The sequence below is a fragment of the Mytilus californianus genome, unplaced genomic scaffold (assembly GCF_021869535.1).
Source record: "Mytilus californianus isolate M0D057914Y unplaced genomic scaffold, xbMytCali1.0.p SCAF_12, whole genome shotgun sequence".
Lineage (NCBI taxonomy): Eukaryota > Metazoa > Mollusca > Bivalvia > Mytilida > Mytilidae > Mytilus > Mytilus californianus.
In genome coordinates this window covers 39,921,804-39,936,869 of record NW_026262604.1, presented here as the reverse complement: position 1 = coordinate 39,936,869, position 15,066 = coordinate 39,921,804, and the positions used below count along the sequence as shown (strand labels likewise).

Here is a 15,066-nt window from a genome sequence, read left to right as displayed (position 1 = left end):
AAACTTGAAAACTGGTCCCATAATCAAAAATCTAAACACATGTTTAGATTCAGCATATCAAAGTACCCCAAGAATTCAATTTTTGTTAAAATCAAACTAAGTTTAATTTTGGACCCTTTGGACCTTAATGTAGACCAATTTAAAAAACGGGACCCAAAATTAAAAATCTAAATACACGGTTAGATTTGGCATATCAAAGAACCCCAATAATTCAATTTTTGATGAAATCAAACAAAGTTTAATTTTGGACCCTTTTGACCTCAATATGAACCAATTTGATAGCGGGCCCACAAAATAAAAAACCTAAATACATGGTGAGATTCAGCATATCAAAGAACCCCATATATTCAATTTTTGTTGAAATCAAACAAAGTTAAATTTTGGACCCCAATTTGGACCAACTTGAAAACTGGGCCAAAAATCTAAAATCTAAATACATGTTTAGATTCAGCATATCAAAGAACCCCATATATTCAATTTTTGTTGAAATCAAACAAAGTTTAATTTTGGACCCCAACTTGGACCAACTTGAAAACTGGTCCCATAATCAAAAATCTAAACACATGTTTAGATTCAGCATATCAAAGAACCCCAAAAATTCAATTTTTTTTAAAATCAAACTAAGTTTAATTTTGGACCCTTTGGACCTTAATGTAGACCAATTTAAAAAACGGGACCCAAAATTAAAAATCTAAATACACGGTTAGATTTGGCATATCAAAGAACCCCAATAATTCAATTTTTGATGAAATCAAACAAAGTTTAATTTTGGACCCTTTTGACCTCAATATGAACCAATTTGATAGCGGGCCCACAAATAAAAAATCTAAATACATGGTAAGATTCAGCATATCAAAGAACCCCATATATTCAATTTTTGTTGAAATCAAACAAAGTTTAATTTTGGACCCCAATTTGGACCAACTTGAAAACTGGGCCAAAAATCTAAAATCTAAATACATGTTAAGATTCAGCATATCAAAGAACCCCATATATTCAATTTTTGTTGAAATCAAACAAAGTTTAATTTTGGACCCCAACTTGGACCAACTTGAAAACTGGGCCCATAATCAAAAATCTAAACACATGTTTAGATTCAGCATTTCAAAGAACCCCAAGAATTCAATTTTTGTTAAAATCAAACTAAGTTTAATTTTGGACCCTTTGGACCTTAATGTAGACCAATTTAAAAACAGGACCCAAAATTAAAAATCTAAATACACGGTTAGATTTGGCATATCAAAGAACCCCAATAATTCAATTTTTGATGAAATCAAACAAAGTTTAATTTTGGACCCTTTTGACCTCAATATGAACCAATTTGATAGGGGGTCCACAAATAAAAAATCTAAATACATGGTTAGATTCAGCATATCAAAGAACCCCATATATTCAATTTTTGTTGAAATCAAACAAAGTTTAATTTTGGACCCCAATTTGGACCAACTTGAAAACTGGGCCAAAAATCTAAAATCTAAATACATGTTTAGATTCAGCATATCAAAGAACCCCATATATTCAATTTTTGTTGAAATCAAACAAATTTTAATTTTGGACCCCAACTTGGACCAACTTGAAAACTGGGCCCATAATCAAAAATCTAAACACATGTTTAGATTCAGCATATCAAAGAACCCCAAGAATTCAATTTTTGTTAAAATCAAACTAAGTTTAATTTTGGACCCTTTGGACCTTAATGTAGACCAATTTAAAAACAGGACCCAAAATTAAAAATCTAAATACACGGTTAGATTTGGCATATCAAAAGAACCCCAACAATTCAATTTTTGATGAAATCAAACAAAGTTTAATTTTGGACCCTTTTGACCTCAATGTGGACGAAGTTGATAACGGGGCCCAAAAATCAAAAATCTAAATACATGGTTAGATTCAGCATATCAAAGAACCCCATATATTCAATTTTTGTTGAAATCAAACAAAGTTTAATTTTGGACCCCGATTTGGACCAACTTGAAAACTGGGCCCATAATCAAAAATCTAAATACATGTTTAGATTCAGCATATCAAAGTACCCTAAAAATTCAATTTTTGTTAAAATCAAACTAAGTTTAATTTTGGACCCTTTTGACCTTAATGTAGACCAATTTGAAAACGGAACCAAAAATTAAGAATCTAAATACACGGTTAGATTCGGCATATCAAAGAACCCCAATAATTCAATTTTTGATGAAATCAAACAAAGTTAAATTTTGGACCCTTTGGACCTTAATGTGGACCAATTTAAAAACGGGGCCCAAAATCCAAAAACTTAATACACGGTTAGATTCAGCATATTAAAGAACCCCAAGAATTCAAGAATAAAACCCCATTGAAATTGATCAAGAAATAAGCAATTTATACGAAGTATCTTCTTTTGCACAATACTGTGCAATTGAATATTTCTTGCTATTGTGCAATACTGTACAATTGACAATTTCTTGCTATTGCGCAATATTGTGCTATTGGATATTTCTTGCTATTGCGCAATACTGTGCAATTGAAGATTTCTTGCTATTGCGCAATACTGTGCAATTGAAGATTTCTTGCAATTGTGCAATACTGTGCAATTGAAAATTTCTTGCTATTGCACAATACTTATTATATAATAATTTACACATCCTGTTTGGTGTGTATCTCCTACCATATCATTATTATTTGCTTTTAAATATTAATCAGAAATAACCAACTTAAAATGGAAAATTTTAAAAGAAAAAAAAAAGGAAAAAAAGAAAAAAAAAGAAAAAAAAAAATCCCCCCCCCCCAAATTTTTTGAACCCCCTTATGATTCATCACCCCCAAACTCAATCCCAGCCTTCCCTTTGTGGTATGGTACCTTGCAGTACAATTTCAGAGAGATCCATACACTTGAACACAAGTTATTGTCTGGAAACTAGAAAAATGCTTATTTTTGGCCCCTTTTTGGCCCCCAATTCCTAAACGTTTCGGGCAATTACCCCCAAACTCAATTCCAGCTTTCCCTTTGTGATATGGAACCTTGTAGTACAATTTCAGAAATATCCAAACACTTACACACAAGTTATTGTCATGAAACTAGAAAAATGCTTGTTTTTTGCCCCTTTTTTGGCCCCTAATTCCTAAAATTTTGAGGCAATTACCCCCAAAATCAATTACAGCCTTCCCTTTGTGATATGGAACCTTGTGGTACAATGTCAGAGAGATCCATACACTTACACACAAGTTATTGTCTGGAAGTTACAAAAATGCTTATTTTTGGCCCCTTTTTGGCCCCTAATTCCTTAACTGTTGGTACCATAACCCCCAAAATCAATCCCCACCTTCCTTTCGTGGTATTGAACCTTATGGTAAAATTTCATGGAGATCCATTCACTTAAACTAAAGTTAGAGTGCGAAAACCAATGTGTCTTCGGACGACGCCGGACGACGCCAGACGACGACGACGACAACGACGACGACGACGACGACGCCAACGTCATACCAATATACGACCAAAAAATTTTCAATTTTTGCGGTCGTATAAAAACATTAAAATTAGATGTGATTTTGTAAAAAATATTTGTCAAAATTTGAAGTTAAGTTGAGTGGAATGTGTGTGTGGTCATGATAGGCAGGTGTAAATGCCAAATCATGGTGGTGAGATTTTCAGAGAATGCAGCTATGTGAGTGATTCTCTCTAAAATAAATCTTTATCTTTGATGCGTCATATTTGACAAGGCTTAAATCATGTGTGCATCACTTTAAATCACCAGCAATCAACCTATTTCTGAGTGTAGCGATGAACACCAGCAATTCTAATTCAGTGTACCACTCATGAACACTAGCTAGAACTATCTTAAACATTGACTCTGTTGTCATCTGCACCGTACATATTTTTAATAAACTGTTATCACAGAGATATGTCTCGTCTTTTTGAAATTTTGATAATGCAAATGTTGAAATTAAAATAGCAATACTTTAACATGTAAGTTATGCAAATATTCAAAGTCGATGAACCATGACTGAAGGTACATTGCTAAACAATCTCCATGGAATGAGATGTGCCAATACTAATACAACTGCATACCAAATACCATTGACTTATTATAAGTCGTTCCCTTTAAACAAACCTAAACACAAACACTAACTTGTAAACTATGTAAAAGTTTCAAAGTCAATGAACCATGATCAGGGGTGGGGTTATATAATTTCCATGGAAACGATACTTGCAAATGCCAATAAATTTGCATGTATACCAAATATCATTGACTTAACATTAGCAGTTCATCTTAAACTGATCTAATCACAAACTAATACATGTAAAGTAAGCAAAAGTTTCAAAGTAAATAGACCATGACTGAGGGGACGGGGCCAAATATTCTCCATGGAAATGAGATGTGCTAATGCTTATACAACTGAACACCAATTAACATTGGCCTATCACTAATGGTTCCCCTTGAACTGACCTAATCACAAACTAATACATGTTAACTTAGCAAATTTTTCAAAGTCTATAAACCATGACTAAGATGAGAAGCCAAATAATCTCCATGGAAATGAGATGTGCCAATGCTAATACAACTGCATACTAAATATCATTGACCTACCACTAGTGGTTCCCCATAAATTGACCTAATCACAAACTAATACATTGTTGACTCCACTGCCGTCACCGACGCCGGAAACAGCATACATTGTACCTATGTCTTGCTTTTTGACTCCGTCAAGGCGAGACACAAACCTGAGAAAGTTCTGATATAAAGCACCAACGATCTTTCATTCGACAGTGTTAAATAGAACCATTACCCTAATTTACCTATTTTTATTTTTTGTATACCTTTCATATTTTCTGTATTGGACACCATTGCTTTAGATACAGCTTCTGCTATCAACATTTGCTGTTGTTCTGGTGTCAGCTGTTGTAACATCTGAGCAGAGATACCATCTCTAATTCCACCCAACTGGAAAGTGGCATTGTCTGAAATGTTCAAGAGATAATCAAGACAAAGTCTTAAAAGAGATACCATCTCTAATTCCCCCCAACTGGAATGTGGCATTGTCTGAAATGTTCAAGAGATAATCAAGACAAAGTCTTAAAAGAGATACCATCTCTAATTCCCCCCAACTGGAATGTGGCATTGTCTGAAATGTTCAAGAGATATTCAAGACAAAGTCTTAAAAGAGATACATACCGTCTCTAATTCCCCCCAACTGGAATGTGGCATTGTCTGAAATGTTCAAGAGATAATCAAGACAAAGTCTTAAAAGAGATACCGTCTCTAATTCCACCCAACTGGAATGTGGCATTGTCAGAAATATTCAAGAGATAATCAAGACAAAGTCTTAAAACTTTAAACAGTACAATGTACATGTATCGCAATAACTGTTACTTTTTAAAACTATACCAAATTAATATAAGCCAAACAAGAAAGTATCTGTGTTTAAGGTTTTTTCCAGCTAGAATAAATGTACTTCACATTGCTCATTTTCTTGACCTTCAGTAAATGGAGCAATTGTTTGTCATGACTCACTATGAAAAGTGCCAATAATACTTACAAGGGTAGACAATTTAAGACATAGAAAATAGAGTATGTAATATAAGTATTTGTTTGACCTGTGCAAAAATGACACTTAGCAATGAGTAGCTGGGAACATGAATACTTTATTTGACCTTGGAATGCTGTATTATACTTACTTTGATAAGTGGGAAAATAAACAACAGCAGGTAGCGGACAAGTAGTAGAAATTAATTTTAAAGTAATCCAGTTCTTTTCAATGATTGAAATTACATTTTCAGTTACCTTTGATGCTTTCAAAAGCAGCGGATACATTTTCAGGTTTTGGCATCGAGAAAGTTGGTGAAGTTGTTTGATTTTCTCCTTGTTCCATGCTATAACTAACATTCTGATTTGGCTCACTTTTTGGAAATGAAGAATTTTCTGGAATGAAATAATTGAATATTGATTAATTGATTGCTGGTGTTTAACGTCACTTTCAGTACTATTGACTATATCATTGAGGCCTAGGAAACTGGAGTGCCTAGAGAGAATCAAGACCTTCTGCAGGAAAAGTTGCAACCATTAAATAAGATTGGAATCGAACACACCTTCCACGTGCAGGGTTCAAACTCATTGTTGACAGACTAGTGATACAATAGATTAACTACTTAGACCACTTTGCCACCGAGTTCCCTGTGAATATATGGATATTAGGTATAAAATTAAATGTAAATCATAGTGTAGGTGATTTTTTTTTTGGGATTATTTACAACTGTCCAGTTTAGTTTCAACCTATATTGTTCAAAAAGGACAAACTGATTAGACACAAGTTTTTCAACTTGTAACTTCTCCAAAGGTAGTAGCTCTATATAGACGACATATCCTTGCGATGGTCTGGTCCACTCTACTACTTAGTGAAGATGATGTGACATCAATTTATTCCATACAACATGAACATGTACATGTACCTTCGAAAAATTAATTTCATGTAAGCTTTTGCAATTTATATTGTCACCATATCATACATTGTACTTGTTCTTTAAATCTGAATGGACACTGGTTGACTGCCAAGCATAGGCCAATGGAAATGACAAAGTCCACCGGAACTGTACTTTAGAATACATTTTTTAACAAAACAAGTCATGTTACATGTAAATGTCTACTGGATCCAATTAAAACCAAAAGACTGTTACTATATGTATTACAAACAAATTGTACATCTACTAACCAGGAAGTTTAAAAAAAACTTATTGGTCCAGTGACTTTAATTACTAAATATTTGCTGGTGAGCAGGTCCAATTACTGAAGTTCTGATGTACAGTATCAGATTTTTTGAAGGTGTTTATTATTCCCAAATTTGTGATGTGAAATAGGATTAGCAAGATTTAAAACTCGCATTTTAAATTTTGATGTCATTATTTGTATAGCTTTTACTGAAATTTCAATAATTAATCTTGCATCTGTGACTTTTGTTCAAAAAATTGCAATAATAAATACAAGCAAAAGTTTCTTTATCAACAGTAGTTGATACATGTACTTCAATTCAACTTTGTGGTTGAAAAGTCATACCTCATCAGTCTGGTCTTAAACAAAGCTGACTTAAGCAAATCAGGGGCGGTTCCAGGATTTTAGGTTAGGGAAGGTGCAAACTTAAATTTTTGCAGAGCAGAGCGAGCGAAATTTTTTTAGGTAAAATTATCGAAATATTCTTTATTAGGCTGAGGACAACCCATGCTTTGCAAATTTTAGAGGGGTGCACTTTTTGACATCATCATGGATATGATGTTTGCAAAATGTGAATAGATGGGACCTGGAGAAAAGGACTACCTTTGAACTTCTGTATAAAAGTAAGTCTTATTGGAAACCACAGTCTTCACCAAAATCTTTTCCAACTACTAGCTATATAGACCAATATTCAGACAATTTTCATATGATTAAAAACAAATATTTGCAAATACTTACTAGTCTGAATAAACTTTAACTAGTCTGGGGCATCAGACTAGTGGCTAATGGTGCAGACTGGAATCACAGTATCATTAAACTTAAAAATGTGAATTATTAGTGGAAAAAAATAAAACAAGGTTGTGAATTAATCTAGATGTTTAAAATAAATTCTAAAAAAGTGCTTTGCTACATATGGTCATAAAGAGTTTAAGATTCATGTTGTCTTTTACACTAACAACCAAATTATTCATTCAAGTGGAAGACTTTCAATGTTAGTCATGTATGAATTTAAAAATAACTTATTTTAACAGGAAGGCATCAATGTTACCAGATAATTATGCAATTGTGGCTATTTCAAATCATAATTACTTGGACTATGATACCAGGGTATATATTTTTTGTGATTTTGTGAATATTCTCAAAGAATACCATTTATTATAAAAGTAAAAAGTTTTATGCAACATGTAAATTAAATAAAACAATGTCTAGTATTTATATTAGGTGTCATATAAAAGTGTATGTGTATATTTGAAAAAAACCCATTCACTCAGATACATAATATATTTGATCAAGGTAATTTAAAAATTTCATGGAAGAAAACTGTCCCAGTTTAAAGATATTTGATAAACTCCCTGCTTAGAAATGGACTCGTCCAACACTATCAAAAGCGGAGATTATCTTACTCAAAAATCAATGTAAACAAAGACGTTTGACTGATAAACTTTACTGAAAGTTTGCCAATAAAACGTCATTCATGATCTACAATCCCTTAAAACAGTATAAATGTAGATGAAAAAGACCAACAATGTCAGCTGGTTATGGCTAATTTTTTACACTCGTGAAATAGGGGGTGTGTCAAATCCTCTGCAAAATACAGCTGGCGCAAACGTTTAGGATATGGACTTGGTTAATTGATAAAAATTACACATGCAAGCAAATGTTGGAAGTTATTTTCGCTGTTCAAAGTTTACACAATAATTTATAATTTAAATGCACTAAAGCATGTTTATGCATATTTTTTCGCAATGGGAAAAATCTGTGTCAAAATCTAAACACATGGCTGCTCAACTTTTAGCGCCATTTTCTCAAAACACGTATGCATTTCAAGTCAGATTTAAGGAAGTGTGGTCATAAAAGCATCAAAGAAATAAAAATAAATATACCAACCTTTCATGATAGTTGACATTATTTGACCTATTCATATATGTAACTTCCCTAATATCACCCAGATCGACCTAAATAATCAAGCACAAGAAAGCAACATCCGTCCGATTTCCAAAAATAACTTTTCTTCTGTGCCACCAGGTCACGCAGCACTCACATTTATTGATCTGATTATAATATTCATTTCTTACTCTATCAACCAATAAAGGCTTATATACACGGATTAAATTGTACTATAACAAACATTGTATCTTTTGAGTAAAAAACCTATTATTAGTTTATACATTTATGTAGTTAAATCGTATCTATACTACTTAAACTGGAGGCACTATTTTTTGTGTATGAACTATATTTACAAACCAATAGGTGGCGCTCACGAGCACCTTGCAGGCCGATCGGTGAATGAACTGTATTGTGTAATCAGCTTTTAGGCAATACACATTACGGCATCAAATAGGTCAATGTCCTTGTAAATGTGTATTGGCTAATTTGCATACTACGAACGAATAGAGATTTTAATATTTAGCCAAGCATAGGTCTACAAACCATGACAATAGCATTATGTTATAATGACATTCGGGGATGATTGAAAATGCGTGTAAAAGGGTGTCCAGTTAAGATTAACCCAGTAACGCCTTTATAGTCTCAGTTCCATATGTTTTACTGCATTAGATGATCGAGCATTTCGACATTAATGAATGTCTCTCTATTCAGTAATTAATCATTTTATTAAGAAATGCACATAGTCATTTATACCCCCGAGGGGTTGAAGGCAAACAATACAACAATATACACAAAGCAAACCGATTATAAAATATTAAAACATCATATACCAAAACTGTTTTTAAAGTTTAAAAAACCTAACTAGTAATGATTATGCGGGTGTAGTGTACAGTCCACTCTCCTCAGTGCAAAAATCTTGTTAATGAACAACGGAGCAGTATAAAGCTGCATAATGCCTGAGGATAAACTATTTGAAAGTTTTAGCTTACAAACGATATATAAGAAAAGAATCAAAAACTAATTTACAACCCGGACCAATAGGACGGATTGGTGTGTTCTACAGCCAATGGCAGTTATTACATACAAACAAGGACGAGAATATATTACATGTAATGAGATAAATATATGAACCCTGCTTTGTACTAGATAAACAATTACACATTTTTGAAATTACATATTTTGAACGTGCTAGTCCACAAAGTAACAATCCACAAGAAGATATGTCACCGCCTAGATCTACTATGAAGGTGACAAATCGTGGTGTGAAAAGGGGGGGCACTTAATATGCAATTACTGGTAGTGATGAGTATCGGTGTGTGAGGGAGGAGGATCATCATTTACAATGAGTGGCAGTGATGAGTATCGGTGTGTGAGGGAGGAGGATCATCATTTACAATTAGTGGTAGTGATGAGTATCGGTGTGTGAGGGAGGAGGATCATCATTTGCAATGAGTGGTAGTGATGAGTATCGGTGTGTGAGGGAGGAGGATCATCATTTACAATGAGTGGTAGTGATGAGTATCGCGGGTGTGTGAGGGAGGAGGATCATCATTTACAATGAGTGGTAGTGATGAGTATCGGTGTGTGAGGGAGGAAGATCATTATTTGCAATGAGTGGTAGGGATGAGTATCGGTGGGTGAGGGAGGAGGATCATCATTTGCAATGAGTGGTAGTGATGAGTATCGGTGTGTGAGGGAGGAGGATCATCATTTGCAATGAGTGGTAGTGATGAGTATCGGAGTGTGAGTTAGGAGGATCATCATTTACAATGAGTGGTAGTGATGAGTATCGCGGGTGTGTGAGGGAGGAGGATCATCATTTACAATGAGTGGTAGTGATGAGTATCGGTGTGTGAGGGAGGAGGATCATCATTTACAGTGAGTGGTAGTGATGAGTATCGGTGTGTGAGGGAGGAGGATCATCATTTACAATGAGTGGTAGGGATGAATCACTGGAATGGGTACAGAAACTATACATTAAGCTTGACAATATACGGTAAGGTCGAGAAATTAATTGGAAATATATAAGGTTGCTGATTAAATCTCAAGTATCTATATAATAACTAGTCAGATTTGGATATTTTTTACAGATGCAATTAAAGGGCATTAGATTTTTGTCAAATCTATTTACCTCTCCGTGAAATAGCAAACTCATGAAAGCTATATAGGTGTATTTTGTTGTCAAAAATATATGAAATGGTATGTACTTTTGTTATTTCAAATACATGAAAACGAAGGTCGGCTGGTGTACCTGATGTCTCAACTGCTCATGGATACCCCTTCCCAGAGGCGGAATTAGGGAGGCGGTGCCAAGGGCCCCTTATGGAGCCACATTTATGGTTATTCCAGACTCTTTATCTGTTCCACTCCAAACTTTGTCTAGTTTAGGGTCTCGCGGCCCCGGCCCCGGCCCCGTTTTCAAAATCCCGGACCCGCTTCTGCTTCCCCCGAGGACCCGGCAACGTAATTCTGACTCCGAGCCGGCCAGCAGCGTGCTTGGCGGACTCTGTAGCAGCAAATATTAATTTTCAAACCATTTTGAGCACCCGCATTCGAGGCTAGCACGCTACCACAAAACCGCAGAGGCGGTTAATAGATAAACTCATGTTCTAGTCTAAGATTACATTAAGAAGAATGTCTACGGCCAATGAATATATGATTATCTTAAATAACTTCACTTCATTTTGAACTTTTTTCAATGTAATAAATTACAAGGCATCTTCTTATTTCATATCGATTGTGGGGTTTGTTGCTCGTGTTGTGTTGTGATATACTAGTATATGCCCTTATTTTATATCGAATGCAGGGTTTGTTGCACGTGTTGTGTTGTGGTATACTAGTATGCCCTTATTTTATATCGAATGAAGGGTTTGATGCGCTCGTGTTGTGTTATGGTATACTAGTATGCCCTTATTTTAGATCTAATGAAGGGTTTGTTGCTCGTGTTGTGTTATGGTATACTAGTATGCCCTTATTTTAGATATAATGAAGGGTTTGTTGCGCTCGTGTTGTGTTGTGGTATACTAGTATGCCCTTATTTTATATCGAATGCAGAGTTTGTCGCTCGTGTTGTGTTGTGGTATACTAGTATGCCCTTATTGTTGTCAGTTATGTGTTGTTTGCATATGAGAAAGCTGTCAACCTTTAGTTTATGACTGGTTAAAAGTTGTCCATTCGGCAATCTTACTATATCTCCTTACCCTTATTCATACTGATAGCAGGGTTTGTTCTTTCATGTTGTGTGGATGCAGTAAAATGTATCCCCGTGCAGGTGGCATATGCCCCAATTTTCAGTTATGTGTTTGTTGCCTGTGAGAAAGCTGTCTACCTTTAGCCTTTGACTGTTAAATAGTGGTCTCAATGGCAATCTTACTACATCTCCTTATTTTGTATTGATAGCAGCCATGCTGGGTTTGTTGCTTGTGCTGTGTGCCATTGCTGGTGGTATAAGCCCTTATATTTTTGCCAGTTTAATATGCGTTTTTAGCATTTGAGAAAGCTGTCTATATACATATATATATATACCATTAGTTTTTCACTGTCGGACAGTTAATTGTCTCGTTGGTAATCTTACTGCATTTCCTTACTATTTACTGATATGAGGGTTTGTTGCTCGTGCTGTGTGAGTTCAATAGAATGCATCCCCATGCTGGTGGTATATGCCCTTTTTATGTCAGTTATGTGTTGTTTGTCTGTGAGAAAGCTGTCTACCTTGTATACTTTTCTCATTGGCAATCTTACTACATCTCCTTAGTTTATATTGATAGCAGGGCTTATTGCTCGTGCTGTGTGGATGTAGTAGAATGTGTCCCCGTGCTGGTAGTATATACCTGTATTTATGTGTTGGTTGCCTTTGAGAAAGCTGTCTACCTTTAGTTTTTGACTGTTGGATAGTTGTCTCTTTGGCAATATAATTTCCTTATTTTATATTGCTTGCAGAGTATGTTTCTCGTGCTGTGTGGATGCAGTAGAATGTGTCCTCGTGGCGTACTGGTGGTGCATGCCATTATTTTTGTTGTTTACTTGTTAGAGAGCTGTATACCTTTAGTTTTTGACTGTTGGATAGTTTTCCCTTCGGCAATATACCAGGTACATCTCCTTATTTTATATACTTTAAACATGCACAACCAGACTGCTAAATCTCTTACAACTACTAATCATTTCCCATTTTTCTTGGGCTTACTATATTTCCACTTTTAGACAAAAGTTCTGTACAATTCTTATACTTACAGAAAAAATGTTTAAAAAAATTGATGCATGTGGGTATAAAAATAAAGAAAGAAAGCTGTAGTCTATGTTCTTGGATTCAAGAACTATATCAATAAGCTTAAAATATACAGAGCAATTTAAGATTATAAAGCAGTTATCATGGTTATACATGTTGATTGTATCAACTGCTTATTTCAATATCTTGGGAATACTTTTATTGATAATTTTATATTATTTTTTTTAATATAGCATTTATTTAAGAAAAAGTCTTGTTAAGTTTAGTACTTTCTGAAACCTTTTATTTATTTACATAAATAATAAAGTACATATTTACACTGGCTCAGTATTTGTGATTGACCATAGACTTGGCATTAGCTAACTTACTTTTAAGGGGTTGAATAATTAATTGCATATATCATCCATACCTGGCAATTTTTCAATTTGATATGGTAAAAGTAATTTCTTGAGTAATGGTGGAAAAACAAGAAATAACGTTTCCTGTGGAATTACTAAAGATGACAATAATAAGTTGGTAAATATCTGGTTTAACTGAGTCATTGGAGAATATTTTTTTTATCTCATGCCATCAAACTATCTTATATCCAATGCAAATGAAATATATCTCCGGGGTTTATAAGCGAAGCGGGGATACTTAATCAGATTATAGTTATCAATATTGGTAATTTTTTCGTGCTTTGCTCTGATTTATTAGTACAGCAGGATCAACGACTATATAAAAACATTGTATGTAATCACCCAACGAATGCATCATTATACATTTGTAAGAATGGTTAAAGCTGACGTTCTCAAAAATGTTTTTGCATGAGGTCTGTGTATAATCGTTTGACATCTTCGATGCTGAATATACCGACTCCATACTCGTTCGAGCTATATACCAGAGGATCTGTATTCTTTAATTCTTCTATTCTATATTTATGATATTTATTTTGACAATTATTCTCTATTATTTTATTAAAGGACCCACTGATTGTTGTTGGTTGCTCTCTGCCATAATAGTTTTTCGTTTATTGTGTTTTGCTCTTAAATTATTTCACATGCTTACATGTATTTTTTAATACCTATACCTGAGATCACCCCCAGTTTTTGGTGGGGTTCGTGTTGCTTAGTCTTTAGTTTTCTATGTTGCGTCATCTGTACTATTATTTGTCTGTTTGTCTTTTTATTTTTGGCCATGGCGTTGTCAGTTTGTTTTCGATCTGTGAGTTTGACTGTCCCTCTGGTATCTTTCGTCCCTCTTGTAGATAGTTGTCTCATTGGCATTAATACTAATTTTTATATTCAGCAATATGTCAGGAATAAAAATGATGTATGCAACATTCTTGAATTTGATTTTTAGTTAAACATGCCAAACTTCGTTGCTCACTTAATCATTAACGTAACCCATTTACTGGCCACAAATAAGCTTAACATCCTGAAATATGTAGCCTAGAATATCATATACGATCAATTGGAACGAATAGAACTTTTATACAAGAGCCATGACGGCACGCAAATGTTAAAGATATAAAAATAAAACTGTTATGTGCGCAAAAAAAAGTGAGCTCACTTGATTTAATCGACGTTCTAATAGAACATTCAGAGAACAGATAAGAATTTTGAAAATAATACCATCAACATTAAATTTGGGTCAACATAACAAATTTTCACCGGCCATTAAGTAATTAAGACTAGTCATGTTTGAGGAAACGGTACATTTAAATAGTTATAAGAAAGATAAATTACTTACAGACATAACGGTTACAATGTATATCCAGATATATGTTCTTATGGTTCTTTGTCTGCAGAATTTAGACTGCACAAAGCTTTCATCTCCAAGATGTCGTAGAACCTTTGTCGAACTCGAAGTCCTTGACTCATTATTAAACCCGGTAACACGTTTGGTATTTCCGCATTCCATTATGTAATACAATACCCCATTAATATAGAATCTATTTCACAGAAATTGACAATACTTAGTATGGCCAGAACCTATATGTTTTCCTACTTATACGATCGGTTTGAACTTGTTTATTGGTAATTTTGTAAAAATTGAGGTTTTGAGGTCAATATGTCAGACGAAACGCTGGCTGCGTCCACATAACCAGTTAATACGTAGTAAACAAGGCTGAGGTCACTAAGATGTTAATATTATAATAAAGTTGATGTTTACATTAAAGAAATTAGATTAAACAAGGTCATTTGCTTTAGTATTACGTATATATTATGCATATGTATATATTTTTTATAATTTTGGACTTGTGTTATAATGCTTTATAAAGCCGAAACATCGTAA

At 34.2% G+C, this 15,066-nt stretch overlaps 1 protein-coding gene across 2 annotated transcripts in view; it reads right to left on the bottom strand.

Annotated features, from left to right (window-relative positions):
* LOC127721801 (probable nuclear hormone receptor HR3) overlaps positions 1-14,797 on the bottom strand; it is a 42,584-nt gene extending 27,787 nt beyond the window's left edge. The window contains exons 1-3 of one of the 2 annotated variants that reach the window (XM_052228593.1): positions 14,521-14,797; positions 5,757-5,894; positions 4,793-4,933 (exon numbers count right to left, since the gene is read on the bottom strand). In XM_052228593.1, coding sequence (XP_052084553.1) covers positions 4,793-4,933; positions 5,757-5,844 — 229 coding nt within the window. In that variant the 5' untranslated portion in view covers positions 5,845-5,894; positions 14,521-14,797. Of the gene's footprint in view, positions 1-4,792; positions 4,934-5,756; positions 5,895-8,564; positions 8,684-14,520 lie in introns of those variants that run through there. The other variant, XM_052228592.1, reaches the window with a different exon arrangement.
* Between the last annotated feature and the right edge of the window lie 269 nt (positions 14,798-15,066).